Consider the following 15,666-nt stretch of genomic DNA (forward strand, 5'->3'; position numbering starts at 1 on the left):
GCATAGGGTGAGTGCATGAACTAAAAAAAGGAGGTTCTAGCTGATAAAATGCTAGCACTTGTGTCAACTCGTATGTATCTTTTGTAAGCAGGATGATGATCAGAGTTTGGTAGTCATCGATCTATTCTGGGCAGGTCTCTTCTTCTAATCCATAAAACAGATTGGCACATGTCTTGGAACAGTAATTCCCAGAACTTGTCAGTTCTAGAATCCTGGAAAGTCTCCGGAGACCATCAGAGGTCTACGCCAAGCAGGACTGGCTTCAGTGTTGGATCAGATGAGCAGTTGAAAACTACAAGAATGGAAATTTAAGATTTCATAACCTGCCTAGGCAACTGCAACCTCTTCCAGAGTTTAAGCACCCTTGATGTTTTTTGTTTTTTGTTTTTTTTTTTTCTGTCTTTTTGTTTTGCAAATTCCGACTGGATATAAGGCATTATTGCAACTTGTCACTGCTGCCTTTTGTCCATTCATTTGTTACGTACCTCTAACTAGAGTCTGGTGCTGTCTTCCCTACTGTCCCCCATTAAGTAGTAAAAGTCTGTAATTAGGTCTTCAGGAGAACTTTTCTTCCCCAGCCTAAATAAATAAATAAATCATTCAGCTTCTCCTTTTTCAATATGTGCTTCAATCCTCTAACCATCTTGGTGGCCTTCTGAAGTTTTGTCTTTAAAATCTTGTGTTTCTTGTTCTTTTGGCCCCAAACCAGGGACTGTACTCAAGATGCAGCTTCAGGACTACCAAACAGAGAGGGATAATTATTTCCTTATCCTGCTGCCAGTTCTCTTGGTAGCACAGCAAAGTATATTGTTGGCCATCATCACCACAGCATTGCATTGCTGACTTGCAACTTCTTGTCCACTAGACTGCCACATCATTTTTGTGGAGATGCTGCCCTGATTATATGGGATTAGTCCAACCTTCATGCAGGACTTCTCATTTTTCTCTTTGGAACTTCGTGACATTCAGGATTTTATTTTTTTTTTCTTTCTTGAACTTCATGATGTTCCTGTTGGTCTATTTCTGCAACTTCTCAAGGTTTGTCTGAATGGCAGTCCTGCCCTTCAATATATGAATTGCTTCCTCCAAATTGATGTCACCTGGAAACTTGAAGTTTCATACAGGTACATTCATAGCTATTACCAAGACTTTTTTTTTTTTTTTTTTTTTTAATCTTAACTTTTTATGCCTCCATTAAGATCCTGAGGCATGTTTACCACAGAGTTATTGGAATTTTCCACTGCCCTGTTCATCTAATTATTGCCTTGTTCTGGGCAGTTACCCACACCCTAATTTTATTAAATGGAGAAGAATGAAATGCTTCAATGGAAAAGAGTAAGAACAGTACAAGTGAAAACACAGTCCAATAACAGAGAAAGAGAAGCTAGAATGGCTGAATGGTACCGTCTAAAGCCCAATTTTGAAGCTTCTGAACAACATTCAGTGTCAGATCGATAGGGGTGTTGCTAGTGATGTTTTTAATCACGCTTGAAAGCATCAAGACTTCCTGTTTACCTTCTAAATGCAGGGTGGGCTGTCAGGTCTCGTTCATGTCTGAATGCTATTCCAGGACTTCCAACAAGTTAAACTTTTCTAGATTTTCCTGTTTTCCACAGGAAGTAGGTACCTCGCATGCAGCTGCTCATGTGTTTCCAGTATGATATGTTAGGAAGTTTTTGTTGCCGCCACAGTGCTAATAATGGCTTAATTGGGAGTTTAGAGATGTGCAGTGTATGGAAGCATGCATGATGCCGTAGGATATGCATAGCAATATACACAGACGGCTTGTGACATTGAGGTACAACTTCTCTTGTTGAATAGATTAAAACAAGGTAGAGAGTGTTGTACATTTCCATGTCCTGTGCACCTTAGGAAGTTCTGTGTTTCCTAAGATATTTCTATAAGAGACTTCAGTCCACAAGAGCATTTCTTTTGTTTAGCTGTAACCAAGCATTCTCTATTCATCTCACCAGGGATTCCCAACCTTTCCTCAGTACTGTTATTTGTCTGTATTTGAAGATTTAAATGACTGTCAGTGTACCAATGTGGTTTTATGTAGCGTGTTTACAGTCAAAAGTGAGACAATTTTTCTCTTTTAATGTTATGGAGCTAAGATTCTTAGGAATTCAATAAATTCATAAGTCTGGTCAGCCTAAATTTAGATCAAATTCGGTTTAGATTAAAATTATTTTTTCAGCAGTTTTCTACCATCTCTGATAATTTTATTGTGCCTTTTGCTCAGCGTCATTACACATCTGTCTGTGAAAGGATTGAAGGATTACTTTTAAGATTGCAAAGGGCAGAGTAAGGCGGGATCAGCTTTAGGTATCAGTCAGATTTCTTTGGAGCTGTTTTACTGCTGCCGACATGCAAATGAGCCAGTACAAGCCACTCAGCAGATACAGATGAGAAACTTTGGGTCAGGCCTGTTCAGTTTTCTGGACCACTGTTAGACATGTGGTTTGCCTCAAGTCTTATTTACTGCTTGATGCTGTAGTGGCTGCAGAGGGTAGATGGACTACCACACTGAAAAATAAAACCTGTTTAGTTGCCCTTTATAGACTAATTAATTTTATTTTTTTTCCCCCAAAAAATGTTGATAGTGGACAATTACGACTTTTAAGCACAAATTGCTTCATGCCCTAGCAGATAGGTACTCTTTTTAGCACTTCAGAACAATTTGATAAAGTTGTCGTGAAGTTCCTCCCTTTCCAAGCTGCTCTCCTGCGTGATTTCTCTGGATTACTCCCATCATGATGTCTAATCTTTCTGTTGGCTTCACACTCCCACACTTTCTCTGTTGCTAGGTGCTAAGGACTGTCAGACTGGTCACTTCAGCTTTGCGTTGCCTTTGCATGTGCACTTTGCATTGGCATCATTGGCCTTTGCAGTCTATGAGGCTGTGTTTGACGTGGCCTTACTTAGATCAGTTTTCATGTTGCATTGTAGGTCCTGCAGTTCTTCATTCTGCGATTGTCTTGACAACAGATTTGCATGATCAGCGGGTAGGAATTTGTTTTTAAATTTGACGTTCAGATTAGCTTGGTTCCGATGAATAATAGAAGGTTGTGATGATAACACAACATGGCATGAACTGGCAAAAATGACTGTAAACAGAACAAGCAAGACAAATGATGGAGTCAGGTTCAGTGGTTATTTTTATAAAATGTAAGCAAATACTGTTTCTAGTTTCTGTCTTCTTGCACTGTGACAGCTGCTTGAAATCTAAACATATGGATTTATTCAAATATTAGTCACTCTAACTGCTTCTCATACAAAGAGGAGGAAGCTTATTAATTTTTTTCTGACAGATTCTTGATGAAAAGGAATAGCAGATTCTCCCTACTCTTATTTGAGTCCTTTTCTTCTTTCGCTCCTGAGGCATTGCTGTGGACCTGCATGTTGGACATCACATGAGGGAATACTTAACACAGTTTTTTGTTATACTGAATGTTGAAAATAAGGAATGAGGATAGTTGTGTGGGTCTGCCCCCTCACACATCCTCAGTCTCCCCACCGTTGTCTCCTTCCTTCTCTTGGTAACTTCTGATGTCACCTGATAAAAGACGATGAAGTGAGAAATGGCAGACACTGAAGCAAGCTAGTTAGGAAATTACTGATTACCTGTTCCAGCCACTTTCATGCTCTAGAAACCCAAGGATATTTTTTTCCATAAGTGATCCAGTACCTCTCTGCTTCCTGTTTAAGAAGGGTTGTACGCACAACTGTCCTTTTCCATTCATCTCTGCAGGGAAGGACTTAAATAATGTGGACAGTGAAAGCAGAAAACATGGGTTTATACGTCTCAAGAAGAGAAGTGTTCCCTCAATAAGGGACTAATAGTTTAGAGAGAAAGCCTACCGAAACCTGTAATTTTAGGGAATTTTCTAAAATAGGAATTCGTATAGTAGGACTGAAGGAGATTAGTGGAGGGTGAGTCATGAAGTGTGCTAGGAAATGAGAGGGGGAATGCTGAAGAAAAGAGAAAGGAGTAGAAAAGAACGATAAATGATGGTCGTCAAATACAGAAAGGTGTATTTTGAAGAACAGATTCATGAATAATTTGTCTTCAGAACATTTTCTTTCTTGCAGCATAAAGGTTTTAGTTAGGAAGATACAGAAATGTCTGGAAAGTAGTCAGTGGAGTGATTAACTGAAGAATACGTAGCACATAAAATACATGGTATACCATGCAGATAGCAGAAAAGGAAAAGGTGTTACAGGTGAAAAAAAAAAAAAGTGCCTTCTCTTAGGCCGTGGACAAGAACGTGTCTGGCCTACCCCAGCTGGGAAAGGAAGTGAAGGTGGACGGCTGAAGTCATTAAGCTAAGCTTCAAAGTCTGCAATGGTAGCATTGCCATGATAGAATAAAGTAACTTAAAAAGGCTGTGGAATAGACCAGCTGTTACAGCTTTTGTTTTGAAAGTAAACTATGTTATGTTTGGTTTTGTTTTATTTCATGCTATCAAAAATTCGCAGTGCTTATGTGCTTAGGTATAAGCATGCTCGTGTAGCAAATTCTATAGCACTTTGATTTTATGTTCTTCAAAACTTCAATAACATTTCTGTTACAATCCTTTCTGCAGTAAGTGTATTATTTCACCCAAATAAGGCCAGAATTTGAATAACAACTCTTGGAAAGTTGATCTACAGTCTCTTTTCAGACAAGTGATTTTATTAGGTGAGCAAGCAAACACTCTGTGTGAAGTAGGCGTATCTAAGCCAGATGATTTCTGTTAGGTGATTTTTAGTAGTGTTATCTATTAACAAAGAAAAAGACATTTTGGAGTACAACAAAAGCACATGCAGAGAATATTAACAACGATTCCTGATGCAGTATTAACATTCAGCGAGGAGTGTTAGGTCTTGGTTGCTCTTTACATCAATTTGACTCTTTTGATGGTGGTGTACCCTTGGTAGTCTTGCTTGGAGTAATGAATGCAGAATTAAGTAAGCTCTGTCAAATTAAAAAGTTAGTGGCCGCTTCAGTGTACACCAACTTTTTCTTGCTGTACATAATCTGTGTGATGGTTCCCCCTTATGTTTAGCGCAGGAGAGAAATCATTCTGTGCCAGTAACAATAGAAACAAAGGGGGGTGGCCCAGCTAAGTCAGATAGAACAGCCACCAGCCCTTCCCTTCTTCCATTTCAGCTACTGTTTCCCTACTTACAAATTTTATGGCTCCATATACTACTGGGTTCTTGGTCAAAGATTTTAGGTAGCAGAGAGGACAAAGACTTTTTGGATCCTTCCTTCTGCCCCTTTCTCCCACATGCCAAGTTCCTCAGAGGCACGTAGTTGGGTCTAAGAGCTGAGCCCAGACCATTTTCTGTGCGCCCTCTTCCATACCTCTGCAGCACGGGAAGGTCTCTTTAGAAAGAAAAGGCTGAGAAACAGAGAATGAATACATTTGTGTGGACACAAGAATAGTTTAACAAGTGGATTCAGAAAATACATCTCTTTCAGCCCTCAACAAATGCACAGAGAGGCCAGAAAACTTCTTCCTTTTACATATGAGCGTGATTTTGTGTGACTATGACCAGAATGAAAGGGCAGCAAAGTCTGGCAAAATTAAAATAAACATAATTCCCTAAAAGCGTTTCTATTTTGTATTTGATAAAAGTACTGATACCATATTTAATACGGAAATACGGCTCTGTAGGGAATAGAAAGGATTTTACTTATTTTTTCTTGTTTTATTTATCAATTTATTTATTTATTTAAGAAAATAGTCTCTTGTGTATAAAAATGTAAATTTTTTAGAAATATATTTATGAGGTCTATGGATAAACCTTGCCTGGTGGGGCTAGTCTGGCTTCCATGACAGAGTAAATAAAATACATTCATTTAGTGACAGGATTTTTAATACGGCTTTTGTCCAAAACTTTGTTTCCCTTCTGCACATCATTAAATGCTGAAATTAAACCATGTTCAGTACATAACAATATACCTTCAGTATAATTTATTTCAGTAGCCTGTACTATGATGACTGATTTTTTTTCATTTAGAAAAGCTTTAATTGCCATATGATCATCCGCAGAATTTTACATCTTTTTTTTTTTTTAACTAATAGAAATTTTCTTATGATAATATAGTTAGATCACCTTTTGAAAGACATTTTTATTCTAGTAAGAGATCTGCGTAGACTGTGAATGACTTTAATATGGCTTGAATTGTTTAAATTCCATTCCTGATAAACTATTGATTCTATGACACGTATCATTAAAGTGAATGAAGGAATGAGTAGGTGTTACCTCAAAAACTTGAATTGTGAATGTGTTAAAACAAAAAAGGTTTTCCTGTAAGATACTATACTAGCTTTTTTTTTTTTTTTTTTTTTTGCATGATTATTGTTATGTGCTGAGATACCTTATTAATCTCGAGAGAAGTTAAAATGAATGGTTTCATTTATTTTTTTCCAGGAACTGCAATTTGAGAGACTGACTCGAGAACTTGAAGCTGAACGTCAGATTGTAGCTAGCCAACTGGAGAGATGTAAGCTTGGATCAGAAACTGGAAGCATGAGCAGCATTAGGTAATGTATAAATTACTAATTCCTATGTTTGGTAATGAATTTTGCTGCTGTTATGAATTGCCATTGAAAACAAATAGCATTGATCATCTTGTAAAAAAAATACGTATACATATATCAAGGAGCATGAGATTTTAGTCATTTGGAATTTTGCATTCTGATCCACATTTTTTTTTAAAAGTCCTAGAAGAGGATGAATTTTATGTAATTGTTATCTGCTTTGTCCAGTAACAAGATACTAGTCATATTTGGAATTCATCGACTTGCTGTAGTCTGAGTGGATTAATAGAAGAACTCCTGTTTCTGTTACCTTTTTGGTGGAATTCCTATTTCCAGCTATCATTTTCAGACAGAGATTTCTGAGAGCAGAGATGTGTTTATAAGTGTGTGAATCTGTTTTATCAAAACTTCATCACTGAAAGTGTTAAAAGCTTTAGAGAGATCCTTTTACCTGCATATGTAATTAAGTTACATAAAGCTGCCAACTTGACATCAAAATGTGATAATGTCACTTTAAAAATATGTTTTTAAACACTGGCTTTCGTAAATGAGATTATTCTGATAAATTGTTTGGATGATGGCAGTTGTACAAAAGCAGGTTGAGCTCTTGGTCAGTTTGGTGTGAGGAAAGATTTGGTAGCCTTGAGCTTCTTCATAGTAGTTTGTTCTCTCAGATGAAGTTAGTAAATGAAAGATGATAGCACTTTGGTTTTAAAGACCAGGAAAAATGCTGTATGGACATATCTCCCTTTTTAATTCGTGGAAATATTAAATGTGATATCTTCTGAATACATAAGATGAAGTACAATATGCCAAGCTTAGTATTAAGTTTTGTGTGATCCAAGTAGAAAAACATATGAAAATATCTGGAATTGGAAAAAATCTGTCACTATAGGAATAAATTCAGTTTAAATAACTCAGACTGCACTTAAGTTAAATAAATTGTTTTCCATGTTAATTATGAAATAACTATTCAGTAGAATGCAACAGATGTAACAAAAATGCTGTATGTAACAGTGCCGTTAACATGGCAAAATTCAGAAGAATCTTTCAGTAATTCAACAGAAGCTGTAGATGAAGTTCATTTAGGTACAAAAATTCTTAACAATAAATCAATAATTAACTCCCTAAGAGAAAAATTTATTCTAATCTATGTGTTCTTTTTTACCAGCTACACTTATATTAGCATTAGAGAATCTGTAGTACTTTGAATTATTTAAACACAGAGTAGGTAACATTTTGCGATGTAGTACCATACTATATTTGCACTTGAGGTGCATTCCCACAGTAATTTCATTTTTACATACGGCGTGACTGCATTTCAAAAAAGCTGCCTGAACTAAGTTTGAATAATGCTATTATCTTATGACTATTCCAGTTGGTGATACGGAGGCTGGGAAATTTCTTGTTTGGAAGGAAATGTTTTTTTGTGGTGGATTTCTTTCCTGTCAGTGAAGTTAGACTTTTTAGTCATCAGTGGTGTCAAGGTCATCCATCTGTTTCTTAAGGCTCTTCAGTTGTTTGAGAAATTTAATAGTTTGACTACTAATCTCTCTGTAGAACAAACCTGGAATAATTTAGGAGACTGCATGTTTTTTAAAAAAAAGAAAATAATAATAATAATAATTGCCCTTGAAATATTTTACATAGGAGAGTTTAAAATTTCTAGCATTTCAAGTAGTTCTTAAAATGTTTTTAGTTAAAATAACATTGAAAACTTACAATTAAATAGGATTTCGTAGACTTGACATGTGATTTAAAAAGGAAATTACTAACAGTCTAGTATCGTTTGTTTTGGGTCATTGTTTTTCCCTTACATACTACATGGCCTTTTTTGTTAGTTTTAAAATATTCAAAAATTATGGAAGGGTGTAGAACAAACAAAAATATTCAATGAAATTAAATATCAATCAGGCTGATATGCTGACTTTCCAGCTGACTGGAGTCTGTAGAGTTAGACTTGCTTCAAAATACTTATTTCATAGATATAAACACCTGTGAAGCTAAGCTTTTTAGGCAGACATACCGTAAAACTAGGTGGCTAATTTTATTGAAAGTTGTAAGCATTTAAAAAATTACTCTTTTACTGATACAGTATAATTTGAAGAATTTTATGTCTTTGTTATTCAGCCAAGAGAGCAAACCCAGGAACTCTGAAGCAGGCTACACTTCCCAGAATAACCATAAAAACAAATGTCATTCATTAAGTTGTTAAATCATTTAAATGCTAACATCTTTGCTACTGAACTGGAAGTGACAATATTACAAGTTTTTGAATCATTCATTAAGAGTTCCCTAGTAGATTCCCAATTAATCCTGTCACTTCTGTAGCTATAATGATAATCTGCAGTTAACTTTTTTTTTTTTTTTTACAAGAAAATAATCAGAATTAATTTTAAAATACTGCTTGTATTTAGTATTAAAGTAAATTGATGTAAGTTACTGGGTTTGGCAAAACTTGATAATTCCTTTGAGAATAAAGATTCAGGTTCAGCAGATATTGATTCTGTCCCATGACTTTTTGTAATTAATGTTCACATTAACATTTAAAGTTTATTCACTTTCCTACTTCAATCAATTTCTTTCAAGCTAAGGAGTTCAAGTGATGAGAATAGTTCCAAAAATGTAGATTAAATCCTGAACTTTCTTAAGAGGTTTCAGTATGTGTACAGGGGAAACTGGAGATATTTGAAGTTAAAAATAATTGTGTTTTCTTATTAACTTGATAGAAATTAAAAACCCTCACAAAGCAACATTTCATACTGGGAAGATTATTTATTGACCCCATCTCTGTATCTGAACATAGTGGCAGTCTTCCTTTGAGACTGACCTCTGCTTAGGAGAAAAAGGAAGAAGACTGGGCTGATCAGAAGAATAAGTTTGTGGCTAACAAATGAATTCTGAAAGAATTTGGGATTCCCTTAATCTTTTTTCAGCCTAGTATATGGGACATCTTCTGTCCTCTGAAGCAACAGTATGGATTTTAATATCTCTATCTGTCTTCTTAGCTTGTTATTATATGTAAATAGAGTGTACTTAAGGTTTCCATTACAGTCAGTATTATAGTGATAGCACAGTTTTGGGTCTCTGTTTATCTGTGTTTAGCTTTTGCTTTTCCAATTACAGAGCTGATTGAATGTGGAAGTGTCTTATTAGAGAAAGGGAAGAAGCCCCCTTCCTCCTTCCTAGAATTTTGTTATGGGAAGTCCTGCTTTTGAAGCTTCATTCTCCAGTCTTATGTTTGCTCTCCCTGAGTACAGCTTGTGTGATTCTGCCTAGTTCCATCCTTATACTGCTACACTTCTAAGGAAAAAGAAAAAAAAATAAATAAAAAGCAAACAAAAACCTTGGGGACAAAACTATAACCAAAGTTCTGGAAAAATAAAACGTGCTTCAACCATGTAATTAAAATACATGTTGGGGTTTACTTTTATTATCTCTTTTCTTCTTCTGCTATTTTCACAACAGGTCAATAGCCAATTGCATTAGAGCACTTTTCACCCATGTGGAAAAAACTGTATAACCTTTGCTAGCAAGTATCAGTGGAGACCTACGGCTAATATAAAATCACAACAACAGCAATAAAACACTAAGGACTGTACTTACGATGGGTACCACTTGCCCTATAGCAGTTTCAAATATACTGATGGAATAAGTGTGGGCCCATAACTATGGGAGACAGTAATACTGTTCCTGTCGTGGAGGAATTACTACGCCTCTAGTGGAGCGGAATGAGTGAACAGAAACTCCAGTGAAAACAGTGAGTGCAGTTTGCCCTTCACGTTTGTATAAGTAACAGAAAGCATCTCGAACGTGACAAAGCAGGATTTAAAATTAACAAAGGACTGTTATTTCTGAAATTATACATGCTCAGCAGTACTGTGGAAGAAAGTAAGAAAAATCCCGCTCTGGATCCTTTTCTTGAAACAAGGGTTTTCATTGTTACTACTGAATAAATGAAGCCATTTTACTTTTCTGAATATGGGTTATAAAGATCCTCTTATTTTAATGTAGTTTATTCAAAAAAATAAATAAAATTAATTGATCTCTGAATGAAATGATGTGTCTGTTTTAAGCATGCTTTTTAGGCAGAACGTAAACTAAAACCAAAACTTAAAGCTCTTATTATTAAGCCTGTATAGGTAAAGACATTCTTAAAACCATCTTTAAATAAGTTGCATTTACTTTAAATTCTGTCATTTAAAGTGAAATCCTACCTCTGAGTCTCCAGTAGAAGTGACCATACATCCTTCAGTGATGCCACCATCATCATCACAGAAGGCTGTGCTGCCATTCTGCGAGACCTGGACAGGCTGGAGAGCTGGGCAGGAAGAAACCAAATGAGGTTTAACAAGAGCAAGTGTAGAGTCCTGCACCTGGGAAGGAACAACCACATGTCTCAGTACAGACGGGGAGATGACCTGCTGGAGAGGAGCTCTAAGGAGAAGGACCTGGGGGTCCTGGTGGATGACAGGTTGGCCATGAGCCAGCACTGTGCCTTGGTGGCCAAGAAGGCCAATGGGATCCTGGCGTGCATAAAAAGGAGCATGGCCGGCAGGTCAAGGGAGGTGATCCTCCCCTCTATTCTGCCCTGGTCAGGCCTCACCTGGAGTACTGTGTCCAGTTCTGGGCTTTTCAGTACAAAAAAAGACAGGGATCTCCTGGAAAGAGTCCAGCGGAGGGCCACAAAGATTATACGGCGCCTGGAGCATCTTCCCTGTGAAGAAAGGCTGAGAGACCTGGGTCTGTTCAGCCTTGAGAAGAAAAGACTGAGAGAGGGTTTTGTCAATGTTTACAAATATCTTAAGTGTAGGAGACAGAGGGATTTGGCCAACCTCTTTTCAGTGGCTTGCAGGGACAGGACAAGGGGCAGTGGCCACAAAATAGAGCACAAGAAGTTCTGCACCAACATGTGAAAGAACTTCTTCATGGTAAGGGTGATGGAGCACTGCAACAGGCTGCCCAGGAAGGTTGTGGGGTCTCCTTCTCTGGAGATATTTAAGGCCCCTGCTGTAGGAAACTTGCTTTGGCAAGAGAGTTGGACCCAATGATCTCTGGAGGTCCCTTCCAACCCCTACAATTCTGTGATTCTGTGATCTGGTAGCATCTAGATTTATTATTCACATGCCTTTTCTTATCAGGGAATAATCAACCTGGACTGATTATAATCGGCATATTTTAATACGGTAAATTTAGATTTTTTTTAATCACCTTAAAATTCACTCAAAATACCAAAAAGGATTTTTTTCTTGTTAATATTTGTTACATAGGTGGTATCAGACACAAGTATCTAAATCTAGTATGTGCAGCAGCTATCTATATTTGCAATGGTAGTCCAGCTAAACCAGCTTTCAGTGTTGTTTACTGACATATCTTGAACTACAATCTTAAAAACAACTGCACATGCACATAGCAGAGAGGTATTTATAGTGCACTTCATAGTGGAGATACCAGGAAAATTGTTCTCAGTTTTACCTCCTTGGAACTGAAATTTTATGAAGTCTTCCTGTATGTCTTAAGATTGTGCCCTAGAAACCACATTTTTAGGAACATGCTATAAGCCTGTTATTTCTGGCTGCTTTTTTCTTTTTCTTTTTCTTTTTTTTTTTTCTTTTCTGCACTTTTCTTGCACATCTAACACATGGCCCACAAGGAGCTGTGTATCCAGCTGTACTGTGAAGCTCCAGGTGGCTCAATTTTAGTCATTATAAACTTACAATATAACCTTTTTTTATCTTATCATAGATATCAGGATACAGAAAGTAATGCAAGGTAACTTTTAATACCTCAATGCAACTGCTTATAGGTATGCAGCATTGGAGTCATTGTGCAATACTGGGATATGGCTCCATACCTCAGATTGATCCTGCCTGGTGAGAAATGATTCTAGTTAGACAGGACAGATGGGTGGCATCAGTAGTTTGGATATGGAGTGACTTAATGATTTAGGTCTTACTAATACTTCACTTTTTCTGAAGATTGTCTCAGCAAGTACTAGATTCTGGAAGTGCTAAATTTCATGGTCGTATGTCTTTATAGGGACCTTGCCAGAAATATAGACAAGTGAGATACAAATATGAGTAATGAAAAAAAAAAAAATAAATCGCTAACTAAAATAGTTATTTGAGATACAATAGTTCATTTTCTCATACACCAAGGTGAAAACATACATGCTTTTTTTTCCTTTTGGTTACCGTTATTCTTACCGATGCCTTCAAAACTTCCCACAGTAAAATAAAAAAAAAAGACAGTGACAGGAAAACAATAGTTGTATAAAGCACATTATCAAAACTGTAAAGAGCATATGCTTATAAAAAACAGTTGCAAAATGAGATCTAGTAATGTTCAAATTTCTTATGATGTAACTGTTTTTCCAAGAAAACTAAAATGTATACTGCCACAATAACAGAGGTCTCTGCATGCATGCATCTCTCTAAAGGTCTCCCATTTACCAAATGGTGTTTCAGGGTGTGTTGTTAGTCTCCAGCAATCTACTCACCTATCACAGAAATCTTTGGTGACTTTAGTGGTATCGAGTTGCTACTTGGTGGATGATGATCACTGTGCTAATGTGTTTCCTCTAGGTAAAGGCTGAAACCCAGCACTTCTGAAAGTCAGCCTACTGTTTTACATGCCTAAACACAGCATTTGGGCACTTCTGGAGTCTTTGTTTAGGAATAAGAATTTTGTGAAGTAGTGAAGTTGCCAAGAAGCAGAATGGACAGATTCTGCTTAATGTGACACGTATCACAACGCACCACGTCTGATTTCCTATGTGAATTTGACGTCAATAGTTGATGTTGCTGGCTTCATGTGTAGCACCACACTTAAGAGTGTGAAAGTCAGAGGATGTGGTTTAGAAGTAAGAAAAGTGGTTAGGGAAATACGGAGGTAAGTATTTTAAATACTCTTTCATTGTTTGTTTTGCCTTGTACTTGCTCTCTCTTGATCTTTTGGCTATGAGATAGCGAAAAGATAGACTTGAACAGTGATGGACACTGTATCCCAGTAGACATTCCAGACTTGGTGAATAAGTTAGTTTGAGACCATTATTAATACATCAGACTTATGCCTGGATCATTTAGAGCAACCTGATATAACATTTGATTTTCGTATAATCCTGAATCTAGTAAAACAATTCAGTGATGGGGGAAGGCTTCTAATCTGAAAACTTGTTATTCTGAAAAGAAATTTTCAATGAATAATTGTTTATAATTTTCTTAATTTTCGAATTTAAGATTTTAGCTTTGCATGTGCTGTAGTCATGAAGAAAAAGTACATGTAACTATTACATATTTAGATGACAACATTCTTTTTCCATTTATTTCTATTCTTCAGTGGGACTGCTATTTCTATTTAGAGGTATGTTAGATATATTTTCTATTTAGAAGTGTATTCATTTTTTAAAATCTCTACAGCTGATTCAAAAGACAAAATGAAAACAATTGCCTTATAGAATTTCTTTTAATACATGGCTAGCCAAAGTATATATAATAAAGGATGTATTATAAATACCCTGCTATATGATTATGGTGGAGCTCTCATATTTGTCATAAGTATGAATTTGTCTGTACTCACTTTAAGGAAGTCCTGTATTTACTTCACTCAGAGGGTGATGAGGCCCTGGCACAGGCTGCCCAGAGAAACTGTGGATGCCCCATCCCTGGAAGTGTTCAAAGCCAAGGATGGGGCTTGGAACAACCTGGTCTGGTGGGAGGTGTCCCTGGTAGGGGGCTTGGAACTGGGTGATCTTTAAGGTCTCTTCCAACTCAAGCCATTCTATGATTTAGGAAGCCAGTGTTTTTTTGTTTGTTTGTTTGTTTGTTTGTTTGTTTTTAAATACAAAAAAAATCACAAAAAGTGAAAATTGTAAAACTTTTTGGTATTTCCATTAACTTAAATTTTTGCTTTGTACTAGTTCTCTACAATAAAGCACATTGAGAAAACAGATTCGTCCTGTTGATCTCCTACAGGGAACTAACTAGTTTCACGGATTTGTAGCAGTTAAGCTTCTGTTGCTGAAAGGCAAATTTCCAGCAAACGTCCAAGCAATTGAGTCTAGTGTGATTTTCTTTTTTTTTACAATACCTCCATATCTTTTGCAATAGTATTATAGGTCGTATCATTTCTAGACATATCTCTGAAGGCACTAACTCCAACAAGACTTTGTAAAACACCCCCTCCACAGATGCTCTCTCCCTTCTCCTGCCTGCCAAGTACTCTCCTTTTCTGCCTGAGAAATCACCTCCATGAGAGCAGTAACACAGTAACATTCAGCATTGCCAAACTTGTAACGCTGGCATGTTTATGAAATTAAGGTATCAGGTTTTATTTTAATCTCATCCACACTACTTCAGAGAAGTTATGACAATAACGATATAGATATTTTTCTCTCTAGTGCCTTAAGAAATGGTCTTTTCAGCTAAAAGCCTTTATTTGGGGCTGCCAGTTGTCACTTTGCTTCTCTCTCAATTAGCTTGTCTTTCATTATTATTTTTTTTTGTTTCACTAATACCAGGACAATTAAAAACTCAAAAAAAGCATAATGAAGACAACAGAATAAAAACCTTTTATATTTTACATGTAATCATTTACTGATAAGTAAGCCAATGAAGACGGTTCAAGAATGTATTTTCCAACTCAGTGCATTGCTAGGATGATACTGAGATGTCTGAAAACTCTTAACAATTGTTACATTCACATGTATGTCTTGTTGCAAGCCTGACACTTGAATATAGCACTAATTTGAAATATGCTTCCTAAGATCGATATTTTCATGTTTATCTTTATTGACGTAAATCTTAGTTATATCTTACAGAATCAGGATCTGTGTTTGGACCACTTATAACAAACCATTTTCTGAAAAATTTGAGCAATACCAGCTGCCATTAAGGACAGATAAGCACTGCAGTAGATTGCCTAAAGAGACTGTAAATACTATCATTTGAAGCTTAAACACATGTAGAATATCTGTCAAGAATGGCATATGGATGACACAACTATTTCTCTACAGCCCTTCGAGCTCTACTTTATATGATAGTTTGTTGGGCTCTGCTTTAATAATTTGACAATATTCTTTTTGTCCCCATCCTTACTTATCAGATATTGAAATGTTTTTGGATAGGGCTGGAGG

The 15,666-nt window shown here is 36.5% G+C and overlaps 1 protein-coding gene across 7 annotated transcripts in view; it reads left to right on the forward strand.

The window, feature by feature from the left end:
* CTNND2 (catenin delta 2) overlaps positions 1-15,666 on the forward strand; it is a 641,797-nt gene that overhangs the window by 241,935 nt on the left and 384,196 nt on the right. For all 7 annotated transcript variants that reach the window (XM_032182073.1, XM_032182078.1, XM_032182072.1 and 4 more), the window contains one exon: positions 6,424-6,536. In XM_032182073.1, the coding sequence (XP_032037964.1) occupies positions 6,424-6,536 (113 nt within the window). The remainder of the gene's footprint in view (positions 1-6,423; positions 6,537-15,666) is intronic.

This window comes from Aythya fuligula, chromosome 2 (assembly GCF_009819795.1).
Source record: "Aythya fuligula isolate bAytFul2 chromosome 2, bAytFul2.pri, whole genome shotgun sequence".
Taxonomy (NCBI): Eukaryota; Metazoa; Chordata; class Aves; order Anseriformes; family Anatidae; genus Aythya; species Aythya fuligula.